At 49.0% G+C, this 14,993-nt stretch overlaps 1 protein-coding gene across 1 annotated transcript; it reads right to left on the minus strand.

Annotated features, from left to right (window-relative positions):
- Positions 1 to 14,033: 14,033 nt before the first annotated feature.
- Positions 14,034 to 14,993, minus strand: LOC128850790 (olfactory receptor 14A16-like). Its single transcript, XM_054055805.1, has one exon. It carries the CDS (start codon positions 14,988 to 14,990, stop codon positions 14,034 to 14,036), a length of 957 nt encoding a protein of 318 aa, XP_053911780.1. The 5' UTR covers positions 14,991 to 14,993.

Here is a 14,993-nt window from a genome sequence, read left to right on the forward strand (position 1 = left end):
GCAGAGGCAGCCGGGCACACAGACAGCGTTCCCCTTCCCCAGCTGTGCTCACCCCCTCCCAGACACCGACCTTGCCGGGCAGTTGCTCTCAGCCCCTGGGCTCTGGAGAGGGCACTGGAGCTGTGGCTGCAGAGGAGGGGGTTCAGCCCTGGAGCCCAGAGCCCTGAGGGCAGAGGCTTTGCTGGGTGGCAGAGGAGGCAAGGGGGCTTGCTCAGAGGAAGGGGCTGCCCTGGAGGGGATCACACAGAGCTCTCTGAATTCTCCCTTCCACAACATCTCTGTGTTAATTCTCCTCTCATTCTGGGATCCTATGCCTTCTGCTGGAGATTTTCCTCCTGGGAGGTGTTTCCATGTCCCATGTCTTTTCCCTGTCAGTGCTCACAGATCCCATCCGAACCTCTCTGCTCTCCCCCTGACCCTACACAATCCTGCCTGTTTGTCGGGTAAAGCTGGGCAGAGGTTCTTGTTTATGAGCAGTAAAGAACAAGACAGGCTGAGCCTGATGGGTCCAGCAGAGGTGATGCTGGTGCTGTCTGTGGGCACAGGAGCAGCTGGAGACACTTGTTCAGGCTCCTATCAGACATACTGACCACTCAAGGATACAGCTCAGCAGTCTCAGTGATTTGTTCAAGCATGAGAGCCTTTGTTTCCATATTTTCACTGAAATTCCCGAAGTGCAGGAAAGTTAAAAGGCAAACTCACTGAAATTCCTGATCTTAAATATAATGCCTGCCCTGATCTTCCCCTTGAAATGTCTTCTTAAAAATATCCTGGGGTGATTTGGAGCTGTGAGCAGTGCTAACTCACACAGCACCCCTTGAAAGCAGAAAGACCCTCTCCTGACAGGAGGCGCTTCTTCCCCCACTGCTTCTCTCTGTCCCACCATGGGGAGGTACCCGGTCAGGCTCAGCACTGACCCTGTTTTTTCTCTCCAATAGAGACACTGCAAGAGCCCTCCTGACACATCCCACAGGCTGTGGCTGTGCCGGCTTTAGGAGATCCCTCCAGGTACAGCACCTGCATTGTCCTGCACCCAGAGACTCACCTTGAGAGGGGCTGTGAAGATCTTTCTCCAAATGAAGCCTCCTCTTTCCTCCCACCCTGCCTTTCCCCTCTCTCTGCCTCCCTCCTCTCCCCTCGCTGCCTGCAGGCAGTGCCCTCAGCCCTGATGGGATTTGCAGAGGAGCTGCTCCTGCCCAGAGATGGCTCTTTGTAGCGCTGCCCCCTTGCCAGGAGCTCCCTCCATGCCAGGAGCCCAGCCCAGCTCAGCAGCAGAGGAGCAGCCCAAGGCAGCCCTTGCTCTGCCCCCTCGGGGCTCCCTCCAGGTGTCCCTGGGGCTCCAGGGGAACCTGCTGAGAAACAGTCTGAAGCCATCCCTGATGTTCCCTCCCTCAGCTGACAGAGACACTTCTGTCCCGCACTGTCATTTTTCCTCTTCAGAAAAGAGCTGGTCAAGCAAATCACTTTATTTTCTCTCACAATTAGACAGGACACCAGGAAAGTTAACAGGGAATGATCTCTTTTTTTCCAGGCTGTTAGGATCTGTTCTCACACTAAGTGTTCTTCTGTGACACAGCCCTTTTATGACCCTACTCTTCTATCATCCAACTCTTCTGCAACTCCATGGTGCTGTGTGAAAGCCTTGGCATCTCACATATCTCTGCAAGAGTCTATTTGGAATTATATGGAATAACTGCACCCAATTCGATACGGCCATGTGAGAATGTTATGACACCAATGTCACTGTAGTCAAAGCCAGATCTGCTGAGAAACAGCCTGAAGCCATCCCTGATGTTCCCTCCCTCAGCCGGCAGAGACACTTCTGTCCCACACTGTCATTGTTCCTGTTTGAAAAAGAGCTGGACAGGAGAATCACTTTATTTTCTCTCACAATTGGACAGGACACCAGGAACGTGAACAGGGAATGATCTCTTTTTTCCAGGCTGGGAAGATCTGTTCCATTGAGTGAATTCAGGCATTTCATCCTGGGTCTTTCAATCTGGGCCTTGAAAGACACTCAGCTCTCTTCTGTCCCAGCCATGTCTCTGCTCTAAGCAAAGCCTTTTCACACACGGGGTCTTGGGCGCTTGGTCCCAGGTTTCCTGATGGCAGGGATGAGCTTTCCTGGTGCCACAGCTGCAGGGCTTCAGCCCCAATGGGCAGCAATGCCCTCAGCCAGGAGGCACAGGCAGGAGGAGATGGAGCTGTTAGTGCTGCTGACAGAGCTGTTGATGCTTCAGGAACCATTAAAGAAGAAACAGATACTGAGTGGCCACTGCTGCATTTAATAAGGGACAGTGGTGAGATTCTCCTGTCTCCTCCTGCCCTCCAGCTTCCCCAGCAAGGTCTCCAGGCCTCTGGGACTCAGGACAGGACTCTGGAGAAGATCAGTGAATAGTGGATGGGGGATCAAGTCAGGAATCGCTTGAGCAACCACAATGCCTTCCCTGTCTATGGGACATTAAGGACATTTTCCATCATCTTCCAAAGGTCATGGAGAATGGGGGAACTCCCTGCCCACTGGCACCACTCCTACATTGCATGTCCTTTTCGTAAATGTCCAAAAGATGAGCACGAGAATGAAAGGCAGTGCCCCAGACCTTATCCACTCAGATCCCATTCCTGGATGTTTGAAAGAGAGGGGAAGTGGATTTCCTATGGGCAGATTCTGTCTCACCATCCTCCTGTTACCCCATCTCTCCTCTGGCCTGGCCCTTTTATGACCCAGCACTTCTATGACCTCACTCCTCCATGACCAGACACATATATGAGCCACCTCTTCTATGCCCCAGTCCTTCTGTGACCTCAGCCTTCTATCACCTCACTCCTCTGACAACTCTTTTATGACCTGATTCTTATATGACCCTTCTATGACACTTCTATGACTCTACTCTTTTCTGTCCTGACTCTTCTATCATCCTTCTGTGACACACTTTTTTCTATGAAACTTTTAGGACCAGACCCTACCATAAATGATACTTCTCTGTCCCTTCTATGACCTGAATTTTCTGTGATCCAACTCTTCTAGGATCTCACTCTTCTGTAACACAACACTTCTAAAAATTGACCCTTCTGTAACCCAGTCTTTGTATGACCCAACCCTTCACTTACTCTTCTATGACTTTCTAGGGCCAGGCCATTCCATGACTCCTGCCTTCCTTGACCCAAACCTTCCATGATCTGATTACTCTCTGACTCTTCTATTACATGAATTTCTAGGACCTAATTTTTCTATGGCACGAACCATCTATGCTGTGACACCTCTGTGATCAGACAATTCTTCTATTCAGACCACACTCTTCTATGACCCAGCTCATTTGTGACCCTATTATTAACTGAGACTTCTTTGACCTGACCCACTATGGTGTGTATCCTCTGAACTCCTATATAACCCAAATCTTATATAAGCTGCCTTTTCTATGACCCGGCACTTTTATGATGTAAACTTTCTATGACCCAACACTACCATGTACCTTCCAAACCAAACTATTCTATGAGCCGACTCTTCTATCACCTCACTCAATTACTTCTCTATGTCTCAACTCTTCTAAAACCTGAGTCTTCTGTGATCCAAGGCATCTATGACTTAACTCTTCTCTGACCCTTCTCTATCTGACTTTTCTATGGCCTAAATATTCTATGACCAAACTCTTATATCCCCTGACACGTCTTGCTATGACTTTTCTGTTCCCTGACTCTTCTATATCCCTTCCATGACACAATTCTTCTATGACTCCTCTATGGGTTCTAAGATTTGTCTATGACCCAACTTATCTCTGAACCAACTTTTCTCGAATTAAACATTCTATGAACTTTCTATGACCAAAAAACCTTGGAAAACCCTAATAAAATTTCATACTTCAATGACCCAACTTCTCCATGACCCAAAAATTCTATGACCCTTTTATGACCTCAGTCTTCTATAACATGAGACTTCTGTGACCCAGCTCTGCTATCAGACTTCTATGATCCAACCAGGCTATGAGACCCCTGTGACCAAACACTTCTATGAACCATCTCAAACGGAACTCTCCTCTTACTCCTCTATGAACTGACTCTTCTATGGCCTGACAATTCTCACAATGAAGAATTCTCACACTAAGTGTTCTTCTGTGACACAGCCCTTTTATGACCCTACCCTTCTATCATCCAACTCTTCTGCAACTCCATGGATCTGTGTGAGAGCCTTGGCATCTCACATAACTCTGCAAGCCTCTATTTGGAATTATATGGAATAAATGCACCAAATTCGATACAGTCAAGTGAGAATGTTATGACACATTAACTCCCTTCCTTGGTGAAGGAAACAGATTACTATCCCCTGCTAGTATTTCAAACAGGTAATGATGACTTACAGCGCAGAAAGCTGAAAGCCATCAAAAGAGACTTCAGGGCTTTAGGGAAGATGATGGAGGGCTCTGGAGCACAAGTGGTGTTTAGCTCTATCCCAATACTAAGGAATATGGAACAGGAGGTCAGGAAAATACAGATGATTAATGCCTGGCTCCGAGCCTGGTGTGAGGAGAGAGGCTTTGGCTTCTTTGATCATGGGGTGACCCACCCACCCCCAGGTTTTCTTACTAGGGATGGGTCATACTTGTCTCGAAGGGGGACTAAAGTTATCTCTAAAAATCTAGTTAGGCTCTTAAATAGAGCTTTAAACCAGATGTGAAGGGGGAAGGGGAGGAGACCAGGCTAGTTGGGAATGAGCCTGGAAGTGGGAAACCGGCAGCTGAGAAATGGTGTGCTGGAGAGGACCACCAGTACACCATAACAGGGCAAGTGAGGGCGAGTACAAGTGGGGACAGTAAGGATGAAACTGGGTCTGTGGAATTAGTTATTCCAAGGACCAGTCAATCGAGAATAAACTCTCTTCCCTTTACGAGGGCTGAAGGTTCATCAGCCCAGCTGAAGTGCATTTACACAAATGCACGCAGCATAGGCAATAAGAAGGATGAGCTGGAAGCTGTTGTAGGGCAAGGTGACTACGATGTCATTGCCATCACAGAAACGTGGTGGGATGACTCACATAACTGGACTACAGCTATGTTGGGATATAAACTCTTCAGGCGGGACAGGAAGGGTAGGAAAGGAGGCGCGGTAGCCCTCTATGTTAAAGAGTGCTTTGATACTCTTGAACTGGATTTTGGTGAGGATGGGATCGAGTGCCTATGGGTTAAAATCAGAGGAGACCACAAGAAGGGGGACTTTGTGATAGGGGTCGGTTACAGACCACCCAGCCAAGAAGAAGCAGCTGATGAGCTCTTCTACAAACAGCTGGGGACAGTCTCTAAATCTCTGCCTCTTGTCCTTGTGGGAGACTTTAACTTTCCGGATGTCTGCTGGGAGTACAATACAGCAGAAAGGAAACAGTCTAGGAGGTTCCTGGAGTGCATGGAAGACAACTTCCTTGCACAACTGGTTAGCGAACCAACAAGGGAGGGTGCCTTCCTAGACCTGCTGTTTGTGAATAGGGAAGGTCTTGTGGGGGATTTGACGGTTGGAGGACGCCTGGGATTAAGCGATCATGAGATGATAGGGTTTTCAGTTCTAGGTGGGATAAAGAAGGGGGTTAGCGAAACAGTCACATTAAACTTCCAGAGGGCAGACTTTGGCCTGTTCAGAAGGTTGATTAGCAAAGTCCCGTGGGAAACAGTCCTTCAGGACAAGGGAGCCCATGAGGGTTGGGCGCTCTTGAAAAATGAAATCCTAGCAGCTCAAGAGCAAACCATCCCTGTGTTCTGGAAAAGGAGCCGGCGGGGGGAAAAGCCAGCTTGGTGGAGCAGGGAGATCTCAAGATGCGTCAATTATAAGAAGAAGCTCTATGGGCTTTGGAGGAAAGGACAGGCATCTTGGGTGGACTACAGGGATGAAGTGAGATCGTGCAGGGAAAAAATCAGGAGGGCCAAGGCCCAACTAGAAATAAAACTCGCTAAGTCTGTGAAAGACAACAAAAAGTCTTTCTACAAGTACAATAACAGGAAAAGGAGGACGAGGGAGAATATCCAGTCTCTATTGGATGCAGAAGGAATAACAGTGACAGGGGATGAGGATAAGGCTGAGGTACTTAATGCCTTCTTCGCCTCAGTCTTTAATAGCAAAGAAAGTTGTTTCTTCTGTTTACAAATCCAAGAGTTAGAGGGGCAGATTGAGGCTCCCGTGATCCAAGAGGAGGCGGTTAGAGACTTGCTTGCCCAGCTAGACACCCACAAGTCTATGGGGCCGGATGGGATCCACCCAAGAGTATTGAAGGAGCTGGCGGATGTCCTTTCCAAACCCCTATCCGTCATCTTCCAGAGGTCCTGGCTGACTGGGGAAGTTCCACAAGACTGGAGGCTGGCTGATGTTGTGCCCATATACAAGAAGGGTTGCAGAGAGGATCTGGGGAACTCCAGGCCTGTCAGTCTCACCTCAGTGCCAGGGAAAGTCATGGAACAGGTGATCTTGAGTGCTATCATGAAGCACATGCAAGAGAACCGGGTGATCAGGCCCAGTCAACATGGGTTTACAAAAGGCAGATCTTGCCAAACTAACCTGATCACCTTCTATGACAAAATGACTCGACTGCTGGATGGGGGAAAGGCTGTGGATGGAGTCTTCTTGGACTTCAGTAAAGCCTTTGACACAGTTTCTCACAGCATTCTGCTTCAGAAACTGTCAGCCTCTGGCCTGGACAGGCGTACACTCTCCTGGGTTGAAAACTGGTTGGATGGCCCAGAGAGTGGTGGTCAATGGAGTCAACTCCAGCTGGTGGTCAGTCACAAGTGGAGTTCCTCAGGGCTCAGTACTGGGTCCAGCTCTGTTCAATGTCTTTATCAATGACCTGGATGAAGGCATTGAGTGCACCCTCAGCAAGTTTGCAGATGACAATAAGCTGGGAGGAAGTGTCGACCTGCTGGAGGGTAGGGAGGCTCTGCAAAGGGATCTGAACAGGCTGGACTGCTGGGCTGAGACCAATGCGATGAAGTTTAACAAGGCCAAATGCCGGGTCCTGCACTTGGGGCACAACAACCCTATGCAGCGCTACAGACTGGGGGAAGAATGGCTGGAGAGCTGCACGGAAGAGAATGACCTGGGGGTAATGGTTGACAGCCGACTGAACATGAGCCAGCAGTGTGCCCAGGTGGCCAAGAAGGCCAATGGAATCTTGGCTTGTATCAGAAATGGGGTCACCAGCAGGTCCAGGGAGGTTGTTCTCCCTCTGTACTCAGTACTGGTGAGACCGCACCTCAAGTACTGTGTTCAGTTCTGGGCCACTCACCACAAGAAGGATGTTGAGGCTCTGGAGCGTGTCCAGAGAAGAGCAACAAAGCTGGTGAAGGGGCTGGAGAACAAGTCTTACGAGGAGCGGCTGAGAGAGCTGGGATTGTTTAGCCTGGAGAAGAGGAGGCTGAGGGGAGACCTTATTACTCTCTACAACTACCTAAAAGGAGGTTGTGGAGTGGAGGGAGCTGGGCTCTTCTCCCTAGTGACAGGGGACAGGACAAGAGGGAATGGCCTGAAGCTCCGTCAGGGGAGGTTCAGGTTGGATATCAGAAAAAAATTCTTCACAGTAAGAGTCATTGGGCACTGGAACAGGCTGCCCAGGGAGGTGGTCGAGTCGCCTTCCCTGGAGGTGTTTAAGGAACGGGTGGATCAATTGCTTAGGGACATGGTTTAGGGAGTGTTAGGAATGGTTGGACTCGATGATCCAATGGGTCGTTTCCAACCTTGTGATTCTGTGATTCTGTGATTCTGTGATTCTGTGACACCAATGTCATTGTAGTCAAAGCCGGATCTGCCTTCACAGGGCCTGGGGGTCAGGGCTTGGCCTTTCTATTTCCTCAAGCAAGCCCAGGCTTTTCTCAGCATCGCAGCAACCTGCACAGCACCTTTGCCTGTCTGCAATCATGGCCTCCAATTATCAGCCCTAACGAGTCCCTGGGGAGGCTTTGTCAGGAACAATACTCACTGAGACCAATTAATACTTCAAGATACTCTGAGTTCTGCTTTTAACTTCTTGAGATGTTTCTTCAGTCTCCTCTCAGCACCTAAGGTTCAAGGACTCATCAGCAAATCCACTCTGGGTCTCATTAAAATAAAGAAATCTTAACGAGCTCTTTCTTTTACTCAAGTTTTCTTCAGGTCTTCAAGTCTTGTACAGCTCCTTGGAGTTATTTCCCGTTGAGGTTAAAAAGGAAGATTTCAAAGTGCACTTAAGAAAAATATGTTTTAGTTTAAACATTGTATTTCAATACTTTTCAGACTCATTGAATGGTTTGAGTTGAAGGGTCCTTAAAGCCCATCCAGTCCCACCCCCTTTGCCATAGGCAGGGACCCCTCCCATTGCACCAGGCTGCTCAAGGCCCCATCCAGCCTGGCCTTGAACACCTCCAGGCAGGGGGCATCCACAGCTTCTCTGGGAAACCTGGGCCACTGCCCCACCACCTTCTTTGTGAACAATTTGTGCCTAATGTCTAATGCAAATCTTCTCTAAACCTTAAATCCACCCTCTGTCACCCTGTCACTCTGTGCCCCTGGAAAAAGTCCCAGCATCAGGGCTGCTGTGTCCAGCACGGGGCTACCAGGAAAGAATAACCTGTCCAGTCTGGAGCAAGTACTGCCAAGGCCAGAAGGGCACTTGCTCCTGGGCAAGTAGAGGCTGAGAGAGCTGGGGTTGAGAGAAAACCTTCAGGCTGAAACACTGAGCAAGGCCCCAAGGCAGCATGGGGGAACCCAATCCATGGATGTTCTCAGTGTTTGATGAGCCAAGGCCATGAGCCCGTGATGTGTGAGAAAGGTCTTGGCTGAGAGAACAGCAGTGGCCAGAGCTGAGGGACTGGTGTGCAAGAAATGTCAGTATTAGAGTGGTTCCATTTTTATTAATAGTGGTAGTGGAGTTGGGTATCAGTGAGCAAAGGAGGAGGACAGAGGTTTCCATGTAACAAAAGTCCCTCCTCATGGTTGGGATGTGCAGCCAGACATGGAAATGATCAGTGTGTGGGACTTATCTGGGATGATTTCCCTGTTTCAACTTTCCCAGAGCATCCAGGGGACAATTGCTAATAGTGCGCATTATATAACTGAGCCAAATGCCTTCATATTGTATATAAATTAGTATTAATTTTAATACTGAGAAGTTCAAGTCCAGGTTGGATGAGGTTATAAGAAACCTGATCCAGTTGAAGGTGTCACTGCCCATGGCAAGGGGCTTGGATCAGGCTGATCTCAAAGGACCCTTCCCACCGAAATAATTCCATGATTCCATGATGTGATTCTGTGATTCTACAATCACTGCTGGTACTAAAACAAGACCTTGCAGCAGCATGAGTGTTACTGTGAGTGTTACTGTAAGTGTTACTGATAGGAATAGTGTGAGGTTTTATTGTATTTATTAAATCCATCTTTTTATTTCAGTCTTCAGGACTTCTTTTCTTTACCTGATTCCACTTCCTCATTAACATGAGGAAGGACCCATTGCCCATGATTTTCTGCCAGATCGCAGGGTCTGAACTGGGACACCTTGTGCCCCATCTCACACACAGGGTGCCCAGAGACAGAGCCCTCCCCGTGCTCACACAGCGGCTCTGCACAGCAGCAGTCACAGTGTCTCTGTTCTCCTGCTGCCACTCCCAGAGCTGTGGTTGCTCACCCTGCTCTGCACTCAGCTGAGATGCTCCACACCACAAGGAATGGACACAGAGACCTCAGTCCAAGGCAGCACAGCCCAGTGCTGCACTCAGGCAGTTTCCAGGGGACGTTGTTCTCCAAGTGAAGTGACCGTGAGGCACTCTCAGTCCCACAGGCCTTCAGAGCAACCCCATGGCCATCAGCCCTTTCACAGAGGTGCCCATTGCCTGTCCCTGCCTGTGATCCCAGCACGGCCACAGCGCAGGAGAGTGACCAAGCTCAGAGCACTCAGATCTTCCACCTGCACAAGGGGTGGGAAGGAGGTCACGGAGGTGCCAAGAGAGGAACTCTTGAAAGACCAAGCGTTGGTGCTCTATGATGTTGCTGCTGTGCTTGGAATCTTTTTCCCCAACCTCTGGAAGTGTCCCTGCAAGTCCAGAGAAATCCATGGAGGAAGGACCATGGACAAATAAGTGGCAGGGGCATCTATTTTGCAGATTTGACGCTTCGGGCCATTCCGTGCTCAGGAATAGGGTGGGGGAGTCCAGAGGCTTTTCCAGCCTTAATGGTTCTGTGTTTGTCTGACTGAGGGTCCAGAGCCTCTGTGCTGCCCCAGTGCCTCCTGCCAGAGGCTGCCCCAAGCCCTGTTTTGGGGCCAGAACCCCACTTTTCGGTCCATAACTCCCATTTTTAGCTCAGAAAGCCTTTTTTTCAGGGAACAAAGCCTCATTTTAGAATCAAGTCCACAATCGTGACGGCTCAAAACCCTCATTTTGAGACTGTCGAGTGCCATTTTCAGGGAGCAAAGCTTTCCTGTTCACTACCACGACATCGTTTCAGGGCACAAATCCTGATGTCAGGGCTCAAAGTCTCAGTTTCTGTTTCAAAACACCACTTGTAGGACCCAAACCCTCCTTTTGAAGCTCCAGACTCTCATGGAAAGGATCCAACCCCATCTTTTACACCTCAGAGCCTCCAGTGGAGATACCAAAGGTTTCCGTTCAGGATCAGAGCTTCATTCCTTGGAGCCACAGAGGAACCAGGGGGTTCCCTTCCACTGCAGGATCAAAAGACTCATTTGCAGCACTGCACCCATCCCTTCAGTGCCCAAAGTCTCACCCTTTGGTCTGAAATTCTCAGTTCTAGAGTTCTATTTTTTTTTTTTTTTTTGACCCATAGACTTTTTAGGATGCACAGATACACTCTGAAGGATTAAATTTTCAATTATTTTGTGTCTACATGCTCGTTTTAAGAGCCTCATTTTTAAGTTGATAGGTGTTGGATTGTGGCCTGGAAATGCATTTGGGTGCCTGAATGGAGGAATTGCAGAGCTCAGCAGTGAGGCCTGGGAAGCAAATCCTCAGGGCAGGGCTTGCTCCCTCCCAGCCCGGATCCTGAGCAGCACAGGAGTTTCCCGAACACCCAGCGAAGCTGTTGCAGCATCGAGCAGACACCAACATGCGAGAGGCACGGATGCTGTGGGAGAGGATGAGTGGTGAAATAACTGTGAGCGGAGGAGAATGAAGCCCCTTTTCGAGACAGGAATCCTCCTGTCACTGCAGAGCTGTTCACAGAGGGTTGGTTGAGGTGTAGTTTGGAGTTGCTTTGATCTTCCCATTCAATGCATGGGATAAACCACATCCTGAGACAGGCGTTAGGAAACAAAAAGTCAGGAAATATGTGTTTGCTCTCACATTTTCTTTGGGAAGGCTTTGTCTGGCACGTGCTGCTTCAGTGCTGGGTGCTGGCATTCCTGTGCCAGAGAGTTTTACTTCTCCTTGGACTTCTGCCACCATCTCTGTGCATGAACACTGCAGGGCAACCTTGGCCTGGAGAGCTTAGAGAATATTTCTCCTTATGTTGTAAGAGCAAAGCTACCACAGCATTCCTCTTGCTGTGTTTGGTTTCTTTGTCCAGCAGAGAGGGCTTCTGCCTCTGTTTTGCCTGGATGGGGATCGCTCTTGAGCCAGTGAGCGGGCTGGATGTTCACCAGAACAGCCTCTGTCTCTGAGCAGTCTGGGACACCTTTCCTATCCAGGGTCTCTGCTGGCCTCTTCCATGCCCTGAGGAAATGACTTTTCTTTTCCTTTACAGATTCCCAATCTCGAGAAGAAACTCACAAGAGTCTCCTCCCAGTCTGGGGTCACTGAGTCTTCCAAGGAGAAGAGCCCTGCCCGTCCTCAGCAAGGGCACATGGATTCAGAACCATCCACCTCCCCAAAAGAGAACAGTCTCCTAAGGACCCTCACAGAGAAAAGCCCTTTCTGTTCCCCTGGCACAACCAAGCCGAAGAACCAGGCTGCTGAGGAACAGCCCGCATGCCAGACTGCTTCTTCAGTTCAGCCAAACCAAGGAGTAGGAGTAGGAGAGGAAAATGGGACGGGGACTGTTAGGTCCTTTTCACAAGTCCTACAAGTTTCTTAAATTCTGATGGGATCAAATTATGATGAAATGACACCAGCGATCCTTTTCCATGACTGCGTTTAGTCGACAAGTGTGTTGTCTCAGGCGATGGCTGAGGCTGTTTGGAAATAAGTGTTGGTTTGTTTGTAGGAAAAATAGAGTCATAGAACATAGAATATCCTGAGCGTGAAGGGGCTTTTCTCTGGATATGCAATCTAAACCTCCTCTAGTGCATCTTCCTGCCGTTCCCTTGGGTGGACAAGGTATCACATGGCCAGGTGTGTCTCAAGAACTCATAATCCAGTAGGAAGGCAATGGCTGTGAAGGGGGCTGTGAGGTCACTTCTGCCTCTGCAGGGGACAGGCCAACAACAGGAACATGGTTGGGAAAGAGACTGTGGGGTCACTGATTTCTAAAGCTGATAGGTCAGATCTTGACTCATGGCTGGGATTTGTGCTTTGAAGCTCACATCTGGCAGTGTCTGTGACAGGCCAGCAGAAGGCAGCCGGTTGGCTCATTGACTATAAGATCCCATAGAAAGGTCAGGTCATAGAGCAGTGGGGTCATAGAAGACCTAGGGCATAAAAGAACTGGGGCATAGAAAAATCATTTCATGGCAGTTTCATAGAAGGATCGAAAGAGACTCAAACTACAGAATATTTTGGGCACAGAAAAGTAATAGAAGATTTGGGTCAAAGAAAGGTTGTAGAAGAGTCGGGTAGTAGAGGAATTGGGTCTTAGAAGGGTCATAGGTGAGTCAGGTAATATGAGGGTCAGGTTATAGAAGGCTCAGAGATCAGTCAGGTCATAGAAGAGTTAGGTCATAGTAGAGTCAGGTCACAGAAGGAACAAAAAGTCATAGAAGAGTGGGGTCACAAAAGGGCTGGGATATAGAGGGATTGAAGAACACTCGGTGTATAGAAATGTTAGAGAAGAGTTGGCTAATAGAAGGGGAGGTCATAAAAATATCACATGACAGAAGAGAGATAGAAAAATGAGGTCATCAACCCGTAGTGTCATAGAAGATTCCGGTCACAAAAGGGCCATAGAAGCCTTGGGTCATAGAAGAATAGGATCATAGAAGAGCTGGGTCATAGTACTGTTAGGTGATAGACGTGTCAGGTCACAGAAAGATCACAGAAGAGTCGAGTGAGTCATAGACGAATAGGATCATGGAAGAGCAGTGTCTTAGAATGATCGTAGGGTCATAGAAGAGTTGGATCAATGAAGGGTCAGAGAAAAGTTCGATTATAGAAGAGCAGGCTGAGAGAAGAATGATAGAAGAGTTGGATCACACAAGAGTCAGGTCAGAGTAGAGTCATAGGTGAGTGGAATTATTGAAGAGTTGGGTCTTCGATAAGTCGGGTCACAGAAGGGTGATAGGAGAGTCAGGTCATAGAACATTAATGGAAAAATTGGGTCAGGAGAGAGAAGGGCCCAAACTTAGACGGTTGGGTCTTAAAAGTGGCCTTGTGAGCTGCACAGAGAGGGTACCTGGACTGGCAGCCAGGCCAGTCTGGACACCCTGGAGACGGGCAAGTGCTCTGCAGCCTGCCAAAACCTCAGAGCCCTCAGACCTTACAGCAAGGAGAGGGGTGAGGATGAGAGGGTGGAAGTGGAAAGAGAACAGCAAGATCAAGTGCTGCTGTCTGGCAGTGCTGCCATATCGAGACTCTTTTTTCCCCGTCATCTGTGCACACAGGAACTGTCTCTGCACCTCCTGAAAGGCCTTGGACAAAAGATATCAGGAAACAAAAGTCATTGAATATCCCTTTACTTTGTTGAAACACACACAGAGCACAGCTCCACATTTACTCAGGCTGCAGGAAAAACAAACCAGACACTGCAGGTGCTTTACTTGGTTTAAACAGACATGGAGCACAGCTCCTCATTGGCAGAGCTCAGACAGACAACAACAGTAAACAATGAAAGAGAAAGGACATCATGATAAAATAAAAAAACCACCAGCAACAAAATATACAGAAGCCAATCTGGGTGTGCCATGAGTTCTATGAAAATGGTTATGCAGAGCATGACAAGTAATTTATTGCTTCAGAGACACATCCAGATATCAGTTTCCACACTGCATCCTTGAGCTGCTGGTTCCTCAGGCTGTAGATGAGGGGGTTCAGTGCTGGAGGCACCACTGAGTACAGAACTGACACCACAAGGTCCAGAGATGGAGAGGAGATGGAGGGGGGCTTCAGGTAGGCAAATATTCCATTGCTGACAAACAGGGAGACCACAGCCAGGTGAGGGAGGCACGTGGAAAAGGCTTTGTGCCGTCCCTGCTCAGAGGGGATCCTCAGCACAGCCCTGAAGATCTGCACGTAGGACACCACAATGAAAACAAAACAGCCAAAAGCCACAAAGGCACTAACGCCAAGAAGTCCAACTTCCCTGATGTAAGAGTGTGAGCAGGAGAGCTTGAGGATCTGAGGGATTTCACAGAAGAACTGGTCCACAGCATTCCCCTGGCAGAGGGGCAGAGAAAATGTATTGGCCGTGTGCAGCAGAGCAGTGAGAAACGCAGCGCCCCAGGCAGCTGCTGCCATGTGGACACAAGCTCTTCTGCCCAGGAGGGTCCCATAGTGCAGGGGTTTGCAGATGGCAACGTAGCGGTCGTAGGACATGATGGTGAGAAGAGAATACTCTGCTGCAATGAAAAACAGAAAGAGAAATAATTGAGAAGCACATCCTGTGTAGGAGATGGTCCTGGTGTTTGATAGAGAATTTGCCATGGATTTGGGGACAATGGTGGAGAAGGATCCGAGGTCAAAAACAGAGAGGTTGAGGAGGAAGAAGTACATGGGAGTGTGGAGGTGGCGGTCACAGGTGATGGTGGTGATGATGAGGCCATTGCCCAGGAGACCAGCCAGGTAGATGCCCAGGAAGAGCCAGAAGTGCAAGAGCTGCAGCTCCTGTGTGTCTGCGAATGCCAGAAGGAGGAACTGCGTGGTGGAGCTGCTGTTGGACATCTG

Source organism: Cuculus canorus, unplaced genomic scaffold (genome assembly GCF_017976375.1).
Source record: "Cuculus canorus isolate bCucCan1 unplaced genomic scaffold, bCucCan1.pri scaffold_73_arrow_ctg1, whole genome shotgun sequence".
In the NCBI taxonomy this organism is placed as follows: Eukaryota; Metazoa; Chordata; class Aves; order Cuculiformes; family Cuculidae; genus Cuculus; species Cuculus canorus.